This window comes from Semicossyphus pulcher, unplaced genomic scaffold (genome assembly GCF_022749685.1).
Source record: "Semicossyphus pulcher isolate SPU_LCO1_2020_fin unplaced genomic scaffold, fSemPul1.0.p SCAF_1, whole genome shotgun sequence".
NCBI classification, from domain to species: Eukaryota; Metazoa; Chordata; class Actinopteri; order Labriformes; family Labridae; genus Semicossyphus; species Semicossyphus pulcher.
The window spans coordinates 7,627,617-7,644,061 of record NW_027211603.1 but is presented as its reverse complement, the minus strand read 5'-3'; the positions used below and the strand labels follow the sequence as shown (position 1 = coordinate 7,644,061).

At 40.5% G+C, this 16,445-nt stretch overlaps 1 protein-coding gene across 1 annotated transcript in view; it reads left to right on the top strand.

The window, feature by feature from the left end:
- myo9aa (myosin IXAa) overlaps window positions 1–16,445 on the top strand; it is a 131,157-nt gene that overhangs the window by 62,130 nt on the left and 52,582 nt on the right. Inside the window, exons 3-6 of the mRNA XM_069667755.1 lie at window positions 9,615–9,709; window positions 9,794–9,856; window positions 11,549–11,648; window positions 13,785–13,838. Coding sequence (XP_069523856.1) covers window positions 9,615–9,709; window positions 9,794–9,856; window positions 11,549–11,648; window positions 13,785–13,838 — 312 coding nt within the window. The remainder of the gene's footprint in view (window positions 1–9,614; window positions 9,710–9,793; window positions 9,857–11,548; window positions 11,649–13,784; window positions 13,839–16,445) is intronic.

Below are 16,445 nucleotides of genomic sequence, written 5' to 3'. Positions count from 1 at the left end.
ATGCTCACTTCCCTCTGACTAAATCAAGAGGACTTTCTGATGGAGCCAAAATACTTTAGTCAAGCACCGCTCTGATCAAAAGCCTGCTGCTTTTTCTCGTTACAGTTTTCTTGTTCTCTTTCTCATTGCACTTGTCTGCCGAGTTCAAGTGATTTTTGAACATCATGGAATCGTTTTACATTTCTTGTAATAAGCCTTCTTGATTTTTGATGGAATATAAGCCTAAGGATCTGCGTCCACTTACAGCGGCTGTTTTCTATACAAAATCAATAGTCTATCATCCTTAGTGCAAAAATGCTGTCATAGTCAGCTGTTGTTTGTCTCTGCTCTCACAGCGCTCTTAGTTGTAAATATTTCAACTCTTGGAACACCACAACGCTCGTCAGCATCAGTTCTCCCTCACCGACCAGTCAAAGTCAAGACTTCTGATATCAACTTTGTCAACAACAATGGAGGAGGAGAAGCTAATCCTTTAATTTTGTCAAGGGTACAATTTCCACGTGTAGAGCTGCTGCTAACGCCGGGACATGATTCCTTTACATTGTTTTGAAGTTTATTTTGTAAAATTTCCTTGAATAAAAGCAAATTTTGAGCTTACAGAGCAATTTAAAACTACCAAGGAAGGCTGAACTGCTGCCAGACGACTTTCGTAACCTAGCAACTAAGTGCAGCAACAGTAAGTTGTGGGCGCTGCCAAGGTCCTGTTTTAGGACACACGCCTAAATGATCCTTACCTCTCCCATATCTGCCCTTATAAAAATAAGCTATTAGCCTGTGAGCACAGCTTAGCATTAACACCGTAAACAGGGAAAACAGCCATCATCGCTTTGTTCCAATTTATTAAAATATATGTTGTTTTAACAGGATCGTTTTTTAAGTGCTATTATGACATATTTCTCACTGTAACTCTATCCTAAATGTTTATCAAACTTGTCCTGTGTCAACAACCTTTAGGGCCTGTGTCTACTAACAGCGTTTCTTGCGCTGGCAGCTCCAACAACCTCAATTTCAGGGCTCCTTTCACCAGAGGTTACTGTTGCTAGGTTACGAATGTTGTCTGACGGAACTTCAGCTTCCCTTGATGGTGACCGTTGAGTCTGTTTTAAACTGCTGTGTATGCTTAATATTTGCTTTTATTCAGGTACATTTTACAGAGAAACATAACAAAGATAGAAAGGAATCGTGTCCTGGCATTAGCAGCAGCTCTACACATGGAAATTGTACCCTTGACAAAACGAAAGGATTAGCTTCTCTTCACCATTGTTGTTGACAAAGTTGATATCAGAATACACGCCCCTTCTTGATGTTGATTGGTCGGTGAGGGGGAAGAGACATGGACAATCGCAACGGGGTTCCAAAAGTCGAACTATTTTCAACTGAGAGTGCTGTGAGTGCTGTGTGCCACAGTGACAGTGGACACAGGCCCTTACATTGTTATATCCCAAAACATCACCATCTATCTATCATACTATCACCATGAACAATTAACATATGTTTTTAAAGTGTTTATGTTTAAAAAATAAATACCTTGTTTAACCAAGAGCTTTCTCATATGAGGTGCTATTTATGGAAATGCCATTCGCAAAAACCTCTTGTCCTCTTTGCACGGCTGTCTGACACAAAGCAGCTTCTGTAGTCTGAGTCTAAGTGTAATATTGGTAAAAACTGTTCGTGATGTTGCACAAAAACAAGATTTCATTGATTTCAGAGGTTTCAGCTTCTTTTCTCATTCAGGCTGCAGTAAAAGAAATGTCGCGTACGTTAGTGTTCACATTAAAAATGTTTTTATAGTTTTTAAGCAAAAGCTGTGATTTTCTTGGGCACAGCAGTTGTCAAAATCCCAAACAAACAAGCCTTTTCTTGTTTGTGGCAGTTTATTCACGCCTGTTGCCTCTTCTCAGAGGATGATGACGTCTGTATTGCACATTTCACCGGACCATCAGATCTGCTCCCAGGGGTTTGTGACGCAGAGTGATGGTGAGCCCCTGAGAAATATTAAGGACAGCTTCCCTGACAGTAGAATGTAGTGCACTGTTACAAAAAGCTTGATCTCATGAACGAAGCTTAGATCCAAACACTTACTCAAAAGCCTGAATCACATTTTCATATTTAACCAGGTGGTTCATGTGTTGCATGAACACTTTGCAAAGGTGTACAGACGTGATTCGTATCTCTTACAGTGCCGTTAACAGATGTAGGCTACTTTTCTTTATCCACAGTGTGTTGTTATCATCGTGGTTCCTTTAATCTACAGACTTAAATGTATTTAAATCCTTTTTATCATTAAAATAATCAGCAATTCCATAGCTCTTCTATAGTCTGTAAATCTACTGTATATTAATATTTAGTTTTACAGATGGAAACTTATTTGGCTAACTAGCTTAGTTTTGTTAGTTAGCTAATAAAGCGTCTAGCTGATTTAGCTCACTATCTACTAGCTTTCTATAATATGAATTTCCTAACAAATAGATCTCATATTTCAGTTATCAGTAAATACTTTGTACAAATCCAATTAAATTGAATTGATAATAGCTATTAAGGCTAATGACATCCAGCAGAGAGTTAGCTAACCCACTAGCCTTTAGCTTACTCCAGACGGCCTTCAAAAACCTTGACTGGTCACACTTAAGTTAATCTATACAAACAAAGCCTATTAGACATGAACCATAAAGGTAAATGAAATATTCTCCATCCAGTATAAAATAGTTATTGTTTAATTAATCATTTTGAAAATAAAAGTGTTAATTTATCTAATGTAGGTTTTGGCTTAGCTCGTAGCATGGCTCTATGGATAAGATGTTGAGGCTACTTTGCGGACTCTACATTACAACACTTGGTGTTCAGGTGTTATAATTCACTCAGTTTCAGTTTTTTAACCGCCTGTATCACAGCTGGCTGTTTATTGGTTATTAATATACTGCGATCTACAACACACTAATCCTATTTTATGCATCAAAACAAATGAGTACACATATATACACTACCAGTCAAAAGTTTGGACACATTTTCTCATACAAGTGGATGGGAAAGTGTCCAAACTTTGACTGTTCGTGTATATTTTTACCAAGTCATGTGTTAGAGTTGAACTGCACAACATTTCTCGCCAAAAGATTGTTGAAAATTGCAATTTTGTGAAAACAGAATAAAGACTTTAGATTGGTCGATATACCTCATGAAACCCATCTTGTTAAAAATAACTACATGAGATGAGTACATGACCAGTATAGCAGTAGAAATGTACAGGGATCTCTATGGGGGGAAAAAAAGTGAAATACTACATTTCACTTCTAAGAAATTAATTAGCCTTCCGGCGCCGCCTAACACAAAGGCAATCAGGTCAGATTCTATTAATGCCTCTGTCTGCGGTGAGATAATTAGGTCTTTCTCTCCCCTTGTATGCTCTGACCCGTGCAGTGTGAAGCAGAGACACATGGCCTTTAATCATATGAGGATGACTCCATTAGCAGCTTCTTAAGGAGAGAGTGGAGGAGAGTGAAAACAGGAAAGCAGACTGTTGTCCGGAGTCGAGTCTGCAGGGAGTGTTTGAAACGGATGGAGAGGTCACGCCAGGCGCTCGGAGGGAAAGTGCAGACAAAAGCCTGCTTGATTTAACACACAAAGGGATTATGTTTTAGTGAGTCATTAATTGCTTAGGGGTTACAAATGAATTTCCATGCCGGGTTGTGTTTAGAGGTCATGTGACGGCACGGTCACGAACTACACAGTGAAATGCTTTGTCTGAATTTCAAAGTTACTTAACTTAAATGGGCCATGAGATAAAAACAGCATTCTTCTGAGTCACTGACTGCAAATTAATTTAGGAAAGTGTCACTTAATATTTTACATTCCTTCTCTGACTGTAGCTACGGGGCATCTGTGTGATAAGATAGCTACTCAACGAGGCATTGCTCATTTAACCTTTGATTCATATCCTTTTCCCAGCCTATTACCGGACCTACTCATCCACCACAGGAAGTCAACAATAGAGTGAAAGAAAGAGTGACTCTGCCCAAAGTGTATCATGGTTATGTCACAGCTTGTGTGGGCAGATAATGCTCTCCAGAGGCTAATTCGTAACCATGCCTCCTTGTAAACTCACACCTAAGGTCGTGCTGGCCGGAGTGGACTGTGGTCACTGCGGTTGTTTAATCATAGGGGGGATCTGCAGTCATAGTCAGAGTGAAAGCACGGTGGGATGTGGGCTCTGGCAGCGGATGCTTCTGTCAAAACAGGGCCCTATAACGTGTTTGAGATAGGAAGTATACAGGTTTAACAGTTAGCATTAAAACCTTTACGAGGCTTTTCTTCTCTGTGGAAAAGAAGCAACGAACATTCGTGAGCTTGTTGTTTTCCACTTTTGAGCACAAAATAAACTTGAGGTGGAGCAGCTGTGTGAAGCTGTAATTAGGCACAGCAGCGGGTTGAGCTTAACGCTAATATCAGCTAACATTCTTTAAATGAAAATGTTAACAGGCTTATGTTCAGCTCGGGTTGTAAGCTAGGGTAAGGGTTAGCACGATCAGTATTTTGTCATAAACCAGTTTAAAAGTTGGCCTTGTTATGACACAGGAGGTAAAGTCAGTTGATCACTAAATTTGTGTAAATTCATCCTCGGGGAACAATGAATGGCTGCACCAAATTTCATTGTTAAGCATCCAACAGTTTTTGATAGTTTCCTTAAACCTACAAATGTCTACCTCATAGTGGCATTAGAGAAGTTTTCACCAGTTAGTTTGCTATATCCTCTTAAGTCTTTGTACGATAATTGATGAGACATTTTAGTTTGGACTGGCTGACCAATATCTAGGAAAAGACATCTTTGGATGATGTGTGGTCCTTATGAAGAGTAAATAAAACCTTTAGAGAGGGAAAAGGAACCTACAACTCCCAAGGTGCATTTCTACAGGAAACATTCAATAAATTAGTTTAAAGTTCTAATTTGACGAGTTATTTTTGAAGAATGGAACAGGTATGTTGGTGTTGGGTTTTCTTTCCAACTGCACCGACAATGTTTTAAATTCCCAACCGTTGTGAGTAGCTTCTCCGACTAGCTTCTTCTGTAGCATTGGCAGCTGAGGCTCTTGGGTATGAACCAACATGGAGGAACAAACATCCAGAACCAGTGCCTTCTCCCATTTTTGCAACTCCATAGGTAGCACAGTTAGTGCAGATGAAGTTGTACTTGAGCTCATCTGTCAAGGTTGTTTGGGTTCCTTGGATACGAAGGATAGGAACTGTGACATTAGAGAGATATAAATTTTAAACTGACATGACAGTGCTTGGAACGGTCACTACCCTTTCCAAACGTTTACTTTCCTATATCATTAAAGTCGCCTGATTTCAAAGGCCACAACAGAAAGCGTCTAATTAAGAGGATTTATCAAAGTGACCACAGCAGTAGATAGAACTGTACGGTTGTTGACATGAGGGCCAAAAGAGCACTTTACTTTAAACCTAACATCAGCCTTGTGGGATCCTCCGTCTGTGCTCCTCTGAACGACTTTGACCGAGCCCATAGACGGACACATTACACCCAGAACACACTGGCACAATCTCAACTCTGTCATTGGTCGGCTTTGGCTCAGCCTGTGGTCCGAAGCCAAGAATAATGTTGTTGACCTGCTGGAGTAACTCAAGTGGTGCGAATCATGTCTGTATAAACAGTTTCAGCTCTGGTGTCCCTTCGAGTCTTTAGGACCATTTGAAAGGGGGAAACATCCAGCATATGATACTCTTCCACTGTAACATGTTTGAAATGTTATCATGTCTTCCCACTTTACCTCGACCTTCCCTGTCTTCTTGAGTTAGTGACTTAGATTTCCCGGAATAACTTTTGACAACTCCCATCGGAGAAGAGGCAAGAGCGAATTAGCATTGTTGTGGGTTGTGTGGAGGTGGAAAGAGCAAGAGTGAAAGGAAATCATTCCAGCAGTTATGAAAAAGTAACTGAAAGCACAGCCTATCTTGCAGCTGCTTTGCATTCAGGTTTATCTTTGGTAATATAGATGAAAATATTGACCTCTTTTATTACATATTTGTCTTATGACGCGGATCGTTTGATGTCTTGCCTTCAAACAAACATGCATTAATGGTTGATTAATGATGTTGTGAGGAACATTTGATAGATGTTATGGTCTCTGTCTAGGGAAATGTTGTCCCGACCACCTACACCAGGGCTGGCCAACCCTGCTCCTGGAGAGCTACCTTCCTGCATGTTTTAGGTTTCTCCGCACCCTAACACACCTGATTCGAATGTTACCAATCCCCTGAGACACTTCAGTTGGTTGATAACGAGCAGATCATTCAAATCAGGTGTGTTAGAGTGCGGAGAAACCTTAAACATGCAGGAAGGTAGCCCTCAAGGAGCAGGGTTGGCCACCCCTGACCTACACCAAGACCAAGTCACGGCCAACACCAGAGTGTATCGACACCAAGACAAGACTTTCAGGAATTGAGACCCTGTCAAGACCCAGACAGGTCAAGACTCTATCAATCAAGTCCAGACCAGTTGCGTTTACATCGATGCTTACATTAGCTGACGTTGATGTAACATAAGTGTATTTATATATTAGCTACATAGCATTTTGTGGGACGTCTCATGAATGTTCATCGAAAGCACGAATGCAACAACAATTTGTCACCTGCCCTGTCCCCTCAATCTGCCCTCAAGCTAACACTGCATTATCTAAAATCCTCGATATACTATTTGTTTACTAAATTAGATAGCTTGCAGTTTTTTATGCAGTAAAAGTAATGATGGTATAAATGCACATGTAAGTGAAATCCTTGCGGGAACTTGAGGGAACATTGAGTGAAAACATGCAGTCCAGACCGAGTCCTTCAAAAAGAGGTTTGAAAAAGGTCTCGGGACAAGACCAATCTCAAGTGCTCCAACGCTGCTATCAAGTCACTTATTCAGATTTATTTTTTAAGCACTTATAAATTTCATGTTGATTAAAACTTTCTTGCTTGTTGGCCAGAACCTCCATCTGCTCCAGAGGCCGCGTATGACACATCGTTCCTTCTGTGGTGACATTTCTGTTTTATTGCAGTTGATGTGGAGCGAGCCAAGTTTATAAAGAACACAAACTTTCAGCTTAAAAAATGTCTTCTTTGACTATTTATCCATTTTACACAGGCCAGGTGGACGGATCCGCAGTGCCTCAACATAAATCAGGTCTCGGTATTCTCGTTGTTCCACATCCTGCTTCCTGCTGGCCCAACAAAAACTGTTAAATGTCAAGCAGTTTAATAACAACACTGAAAGTTCAATATCTGACTCGTCTGACCCGAGTTCCTCAGCATGTCTGTGAGCTGGTTGTTGTTATGAGGGCTTCAGTGCTTGGTTTTTATTGGCTGTCCAATCAGGAAGTTCTTACTACTCATGGACACTGATGGTAATTTGTCCTCGTCTGACCTCGACTTCCTGAACCAGGCAGGTTAGCCGGTTCACAGACAAATGGGTTGGTGAACAGATTAGCGGCTCGTCTGGGAATATGAAATGCATGCGGCTCCACATTTTAAAACCACATATCTGGATGTGAAGGGATATCGTCACTGTTCCTCAGTTTGGCCTTGTGTGCTCTTTCTTTGTCCAGACAGCAGAGTTGAATATGTTTTTCCACACTGTCTGCCCATTTTAATGATTTGGTTCAGCTTGGTGAGTCATATATGGAGTGTGAGTTCATTGCTGTGATCCAGTTGTTTGAGCCAAGCTCCGTCTGTAGAAGACAGACCAAAGCCTCACAAGCTGTCCTGGGCCCTGATTCCTAAAAGCAACTCAATAGTATGATTGGGTGATTATGCTAGTAGAGTTTCAATGCGATATTTCTGGGGGGATGTCTGTATCTTTAGGGATCCTTTCTGTAATGTTATTAAACACTTAAAGAGGGGGTATTATGCTGTGTGACATTTTAAGACATATATATAATGTTACAATGTTTGATGTCCAGACTAAACGTGGGTGAAGTTTCAAATCTGTAGGTAAAAGTACGTTGGAGTAATCCCCAAGCTGTGAACGCCAGGTTTCACACAGTTTTTTCAGGCTTCGGAGAGCTGGCCAATCAGAAGAAAGCAGGCTTGTAGGGGCGGGGTTTCTTAAAGGGACAGAGCTGACTGAGTCGTTTCAGGCAGAGGCTGTATGAGGGCCTGCACAGAGCACCAGTGTGAGAAAAAACTGTAAACTGTAAATTATGCTTAGCTACTCCACAGGTATCACAGAGTGAAATATGAAGCTTGAAATTAGTGTTATAACCCCCCTTTTAAAATACCAATATCAGCCTGTCTGTAAAAAACAAACCCTTCAGGTGGCTATGCTTTGATCTGATCTCCTACAAGGATTACATTGCAACCATTACAATATGTTTCCTGGCTGCTTGCTTAGGTGATGTTCAAGACTAATACCAACATTTTTAGTACCTCTTAGACATTTGACCCCATAATATTTAGAGCCAGGTTTAAACATGCTAACACTTCCCTTTAAGATGCTTTTGGGAAATGAGTGCTGATCTGATTCAAGGAGTTCACGTTCTCTTGTTTTCTACTAAATATTTATTCTGATTTATTTAACCATTGGGCAAATTATAAACACACGTCTTTTAACTCTTGTAACCCTACATGCCCTTTATGTTTGGCGATGCAAATTTAATTGAACCACACTGCGAACCATGAGTCAGCTGTCTTAACACTTTTGGCTTGCTGCTTTGCCCAAGGAAGCTTTGAACTGTAGTTTGTGGCTGGAAAAGAGAACCATGTCCTTGTGTTTTCTTCTGTGTTGCATTGCAGCAGCACTGCTTATCAGTCATTGACCACCCTGAAACAAAACGCGATGATGTCTTTGATAGTATAGAGGAATTTTGGGACGACTGACTCCTTGCAGTTCTGGCTGAAAATGTGTACATTAGCAAATCCCTAGAAAGTTGTCTATTAGCTTGGAATTAGCCCTCTGCTAGCATGCTTTCTGTTACTGAGTGGCACTTGTAAAGGGTGGGGTCAAAGAGGGGTGTTTTCCTGATTCCAAAGATGCAAGGCTCGGAGCAGCTCTAAGTGATTCACTGAGGAATTTGTTTACTTGCGGCGAAGCTACAAATAACTGCAGGGTTTATATAGGGCGAGAAACGACTTCCCCTCCAGGCAGCCATACAACATAAACAGAGCCGTGAGGGGAAATACTGGAGCGTCTTATTAAAGCAAAACCACTACACATGTTCCACACGGCCACATGGATCCCATTACTCACTGAGGAGCTTTTTTCCATCAGGCCTGCTGGCCTCACTTCCCTCATCCTCATTTTGGCAATTTGTTTGACTTTGATTTGGATACATCCTCAAACCATGTTTTTAATTTGTCTTGCACTGACGCTGTTTGAAACTATGTAAGAGGAAAGGCTCGCTCTCTGCGCCATCCCAGCTGACACTGTTTCAAGACAATGTTTGGCACAAGACCAAAGTTTCTGTTTGCTTGACCTACAAACAAATTATAAACACCTAGTTGACTCAGAAGTTGACCTCAAACGTCTGGCACAAACCTGTGTGTAAGATATGCAATACGTGGCTTTTATTCTTCCATGTGTGTCTGTTTTCATCTTACCACCTATTCCTCTTTTTCCCCTGCAGGCTTTTGGGAATGCGAAGACAGCCCACAATAACAACTCAAGTCGCTTTGGCAAATTCATTCAGGTGAACTACCAGGAGAGCGGCACTGTGAGAGGGTAAGGAACCAGAGATGCTTTCATAGTCCTAAAAAAAAAAATCAGCTTTTGCGGCTAACAGTTTAATTTCACTTTCTTTTTCAGAGCATATGTGGAGAAATACCTCCTGGAGAAGTCGAGGCTGGTCTATCAGGAGCACAATGAGCGGTGAGCGCTTCTCAGAAAAGCAGACAACAATCAAATACCTAGATTTTCCAAACAAAAGCTCATGTTTCGTTAAACAGGAAGTAACACTTAGACGCCTCTTAACTTTTGGGCAATAGTTATTTGGTACAGAAAAAAGGGCAAACCGCCAAATGTTGCTCTTCATCAAGAATCATACAGCCTCTCTTATAAACGTATAATATAGCAACAAACATCTGGATGACATTAAAGGTTTGAAATATGGACAATACGCGACAAACAAGGATTTGTTAATCTTGGCATCTTTTATGTTTAAAAAATCTCACATGACATTGAAACTGCACTTTGCTTAAAGTTTTATTCACTAACTCAGAATAAAATAAATTAAATTTGAATTCTGGCAGAAATTGTGCATTTCGAGTTAAACTCAGAAAGCCTGTTGTTTGACTTCGCCAAAGAGTGATTCACGGGTGTATTGATCTTTTAGTGGGGCTGACACTAATGTGATGGTCTGGCTCGACAGTGTGGCGAGGGTTAACCTCGCCGTGGGGGGCTCACAGTGGGCCCCCTGGGTTAGCCGCCGCTTATTGAGATGGATTGCTGACTCCAGGCCCATAAAGCTTCTGTGTGTGCGTGTTTCAAGAGGACCACGGCCACACAGCTGCTGCACGCTTTTGACCTCTAACCTTTGTGCTGCAACGAGATGCTTTCAGAGAAAAAGTGCACACAGTTATACGCGAACAAACTCGGATACCTCACGTTAGGGTTCAGCATGGTGGCTCTGTCCAACTTAATTGTGTAAAGAAAAACGAATTTGTCCCTGCTGTCATCCGACTTTTAAATGGTTCTATGTTATTTAAAATGTTAGTTATTTGTATTGTTTTGTGCTCCATTTTATGTATTTATTGTTGCACTAAATGTACATCTGCTGGCTGCACAAGAATTTGGCCCTTGGGGGATAATAAAGATTTCTTGATCTTGATCTTGATCAAGCTTGTATTTGTTTAGAACATTAATTAATTAAAGGATAGTTTTCCTTTTAAACAAATAACCAAGTGCCAATAGTCAGTTCTCTTTCTATGACCTGTTTATGCTAACATGCCGTTATGACTGTGTTGACATTTTTGCTTTCATCAGAATATGCTTCATTAATTCATGTTAACTAAGTAACTCACTGTAAACTGTTTGCATGACAAAATGCTAAATATTTCATGCTAAAGCCCAGTTAGCTGCTAAGCTAACTGTAAACGGTAACATCCTGCTTTTGCTGACTAAGATTTAAATTCTTTAGCTTGCTAGCTAACAGGTCATTAAACATAACATTTTTGTCTTTCATGTAGCTACTTCAGCATCATTTAAGTTTGCAAACTGTGAGCTACTTTACATTCAAACATTAGTTAGCTAGCAACTGAAGACATGCTAAAACGACCATTGTAGCAGGTAAAGCCTTTTTGTTGGGGTAACTGCTTTATTATTTGTAGTGAGAATCAAAGACAAGCAAAGTTGGTTGAATTTTTAAGGTTAGATTTTTACTTATAGTGCTAATAGCTTCCTTGTTTGCTAACCATAACTTATTAACTATTGCAAGAAGGAAGTATATTTGTCCCATATTTACATGGTATTGTCTTGCAAGGTGTATTATTAGATTAATGTTTACCTTGCTTTTCTTTTAAGTTTAAATGTAACTAACCTTTGAAACATGTTTTTGTTCTGTAGAAACTACCATGTGTTTTACTACCTGCTGGCAGGAGCGAGTGAAGAAGAGAGGACGGCCTTTCACCTCAAGAAGCCTGAAGAATACCATTACCTCAGTCAGGTGGGACCTTCACTATCACCTGTTAATCTAGAAAAGACATGAGATCATTTGTAATCTTGCACTGGTTGTCAGTTTCTGTTTCTGTTTCTGTACTTCTGTGTCTCTGAGAGCAGGAACGAGAGCGAAATCAGGACACGAAGGAAACTCATTCCCCTCTTTGTGGCTTTAAATACGTCCTATATAGATCCTCTCCTGTTTTTACACAGACATGAACGAGACCTGTAACTGTCTGAGCTCTTCACTTGTATCAGAGACGCAGAGTTGTTGGGTGTGTGGGTCTTCATTCACCTTTGACATAAGCACTGACACATCTTCATCACAAACACATACACAAAGACGGCCACAAAGGCTAAAATAGTAGTTCTCTGGGTTGCTTGCACTGCCCGCCACAAAAACAGGTTCCACATAACCATGAAACAAAGCCACAACACACACACAGACACATAACACACACATTACGCATATGGAATGTGGATGTTGTGTGAAACTTGTTGCGTCTCTTCCTCCGAGCTCTGACAGTCGAGACAACCAGCGACCCGCTCTCTCTCTCCTCCCATATCCTCACGCCTACGCACCAGAGAGCAGGGAATTCCTTCCATTCCTTCCGGCCGCTGACATGCACATGCAAACACACAAACACACGCATACATAAAAACATAAACACATTCTTGCTCTCTGTTCTCTCGTGTCTCTTGTTTCATTTCTGTCTATTCTGTGGTTTAAAATCACACCGATGTAGCTCATGCATGGATTTCACAACTCTACTTGTATGTTTACTCGCTTTTAAACATGTTGCTCATGCAGCTTTTTGGTCCTTGCATTTTGCTTCAAGAACCACACCTTTGGTTTCGCATGTTTTGATCATTCCATTAACCACAAATGAACCTTTAAAGGACCAATTTCCAAGTTTTTTAGGTTGATTTTTAGGAACCATTTCATCTAGTTAATTAGAATAGTCTTTGGATCAGGGTACCTGCAGGGTCTTAAAAGTCTTAAATGTATTATTCTCAAAAAAGGCCTTAAAAGTCTTAAATCTATTTTGAAAAGACAAAGGTCTTAAGTTTTTTCTGGTCTTGCTTTGGATTAAATAACATCATAATGTATCATTTTAGCATCAAAATGTCTAATCAGATTTCTATTACGTGTCTTTTTTTTAGGTGTCGACCTACAGTATTAAAATTGTTTCCAAAATGTATTAAAACGCAGAGAAATCTGTAATTTGTTCAAGGTAAAGGTAAAGGTATGTTTAGTGCATAATTAGATAACGTTACTTGTGGCTGTTTCATTAGAATGAAATGATAAATCGGATTAAATATAAATGGATATAAATAAACGTGAAGAAAATGTACTTGAATGCAACTTTTACACATTAGATCGTGAACACGACTTTTATAAGACAGATTAAGACAGATAAACAACGATGACGACTTTACAAATTAAACTATGTCTTTTGTTACCTGCAGACGTACTGTGCCTTTTAAGGACGCCCTGATTTAGTCTTGTTACTTTATGCATTGCATTGATAAGCATTGATAAGCATTGATAAGCATCGATAAGCATAAGCAAAGCATCAGAGATGACGTTTAAAAAATGTTAATTTGAATCTGGTTATTTTTATCAAATGCTTTCATAGTATCTGATCACAAACTGGAACAAGATGCAGAGGCAGAGGTTGGACACGTTGTGATTTCATATCTCAAGCAATGTTAACGTGTCTGCAAGTTCACATCTAAACATTACGTACATGAATGAAAATTTATTTTTTTGAAATTGGTCTTCCATCATGTAAAGTAAAACTAATCATTCATCTGAATTGTTGACGTGCATGCAAACTGCCCTATGCTGCTTTAATGACTGTTTGAATGTTTGATCCTGGTGTGTTTATTGTTCGATGTCTTGTGTTCATACACTCGCTCCTCAGTGTCTATATGTTTGAATGTTGCTGTATGTCTGACTGAGTCCTCAATGTTAGCCTCTGTATGTAGCAAACAGAGCTGTGCCTTTACTGCATGTCCCTCCATCGCTGTTATTTGCATCAGTCTGAGAACATGTTAAGCTACAGTATGTTTCTCTGTTGGAATGCTGCTGTCTAACTTTTATCCCTGCTTCCTTCAAAATCTGCCTCAACATTTCCAGATGACAAAGTCAAGCCACCAACTGCACTGGGACAGTTACTGTGACAGTGAACCGGTCAGTATCTGTGTCTCAGCTGTGTGTGTGTGTGTGTACAGTGTGTTCGTCTGTTGTGTTGGAGAAACGTCAACAAAGTAGTTTTTTAGTCACCTGAGCACAAACGTCCCCCCTCACATGTCCACACTCCCTCCCTCCCTTGTGTTCATTTTGTTGCTGTTTGGATATGTCCTGGTTTGGTGTGGGTAGTGTTTATTTTAGCTGTGTTTGTTTTTGCTTTTCACTGTTGTTCTGCTTCTCCGAGTTATGTTGGTATGTGTAGTCATATCCTGACCACTGTAGCTGCCTGTTGCTGTAACCTGTGTGACTTTTTGATCCTTGACAGTGCAGAGTTATCCTACATGCCAAAGATGAGGGCCTCACTAAGTCTGTTACCAACAGCTGAATATTTCACCAAAACCTGAAACTTCACCTATTTCTGTATCTTTTAAATCACTTTTAAATTTGCCAATAGCTCGTGTCAGGAGGGTCTGACATCTGTGTTACTCACATCTGTGGCTGAGACGACACATTCAGATCACGTTAAAATATTCTCTTGGCAGAAATCAAAACATCCCAGTTAAGTCCAAGACCTACAAAAGAGAGTAAACCTGTGTACTCAACAAAAATACACTTAATTTAAATGAACATATTTATATATAAGCCACAAATGTACGTCGTCTCAGTCACTGGATCTGATGAATTCAGTCCCCACACTCTGCAGCAGAAATGCTAGGATTGTACTCTGCGATGTCAATGATCAAAACAGTCTTTGTTTGTTTTGTGGTGAGCATTAAGGTTTCAGTTTATTAACACAATTAAGTAAAAATGCACTTGACTTGATTTATTAATTTACAGAGAGAGGATAGTGGATAGTGTCGGAAACAGGGGAAGAGAGAGTGGGGATGACACGCGGCAAAGGGCCGAGGGTGGGAGTCGAGCCCGCTGCATTGAGGAGTGTAGCCTCTGAACATGGGACGTGCGATTTAACCGCTGAGCCCCACATATTTGATTTATTTATTAATATCACACTCCTTCTACTTTAGTAATTCAACAGAATTTTTTAATTACTTACAACACTATGAGATGTGAACAGGAGTATGCACATCCAAGCCAAAGAAGGAAGGTGCTGATCTGTTTAAGTGACCAAACATGAAATATACAAACAGCTCACGCTGCAGGGCTCCCAAATTCCACTTGATTATTAATAACATCTCTGTGCATATCCGTTAATAACATTATCACGTTTATGTACATTTTAATATTTGTGACAAGAAGAAATATATAATATACTTTGAGGGTGGGGCTGGTTAGGTGCAGTGGTTAGTGCTGGAGCCTCACAGCTAGAAGGTTCCTGGTTCGAATCCCGGTTCAGACATAGTGGGCCTTTCTGTGTGGCGTTTGCATGTTCTCCCCGTGCGTGCGTGTACCTCCAGGTACTCCTGCGTCCTTAGACATGCTCAGGACATGGTTCATTGGTGACTCTGAATCTCTAACTTGCTCGTAGGTGTAAATGTGAGTGTGAAAGATTGTCGGTCTATATGAGTCAGCTCTGTGATTGACTGGTGATCAGTCCAGGGTGTACCCCTCCTCTCGTGCAATGACAGCTGAGATAGGCTCCAGCCACCCCACCACCCTTAACAGGATAGGCGGTATAGATAATGGCCTTTTTAAGACGACAAAAAATGTCAGCAAATGAAATAATATTCCAAACTGAAATATTTGAATGATTTTTAAATGTTCTTTTTTTCATTCACAACATCTGGAAACCTCGAACACCTTTTTACTACACTGACAGACTGTTTTCACTGCAAAGAAGTGAAACTTTAGCAGCTTTTAAAAATAAAAGTCGACTTCTCCTGCTGTGGAAATGTAACACCAGAGTCACTAACAGGTCAGTAGAGTTTGTGCCATGAAAGCAGAGAGCGAGGGAGGCAACAAGCAGGCACGTTGGAGTAAGTGTGAGTCTCATGTTTGGAGTGTTTGTCTTTGAGGCCTCGGTATGTGATAATTATGGCAGCCATAGTGGAATGAGCCCATAAAGCAGAGAGCAGACCTCACATTACGGTGGGTGTATGTAGTGAAAGAGCGTGCAGTTATAAAGTTACATCAAAGAATGTGTTCTTTGTCCGGGAAAAGCTCTTTATCTTGTCACAAACAGCGAATATAGATCCAGATTTATCCTCCAGTTTGCTCATTTTCGTGTGCATTTGGTTGCTGTTTTTTCTGTCTGCGCACATCGTTGTTTGTGCATGAGAACAAACTCATCCATCACTCAGACGCAGGAGAAAGAAAAACATAAACTGCAGTCTGTTTTTTGCCGGCTTGCCAACATTTCTGCAGATTGCTTTAAAGGGGAAGCCAGGCCGGATTTTCCACTACACGAGCAGAACCTGCACACGCTGCTGTTCACTGGATGCCCTGCACATCAGACCAGAGTGTTGCTGTTGTGTGTGACCGCCAGGCTTCCTAATGATAGCTTATTTTAGCATGAGTCATTCCTTTTCTCTGCTTCAGGCCACTCTGCTGCTTTTTGTTTCGGCTGCAAAGTAAACTAAAAAACTATTTCAAGCATCTTGAACGCTCTGTAAACATTAGAAACATTTGGACAAAGTTTGAGTCAACACT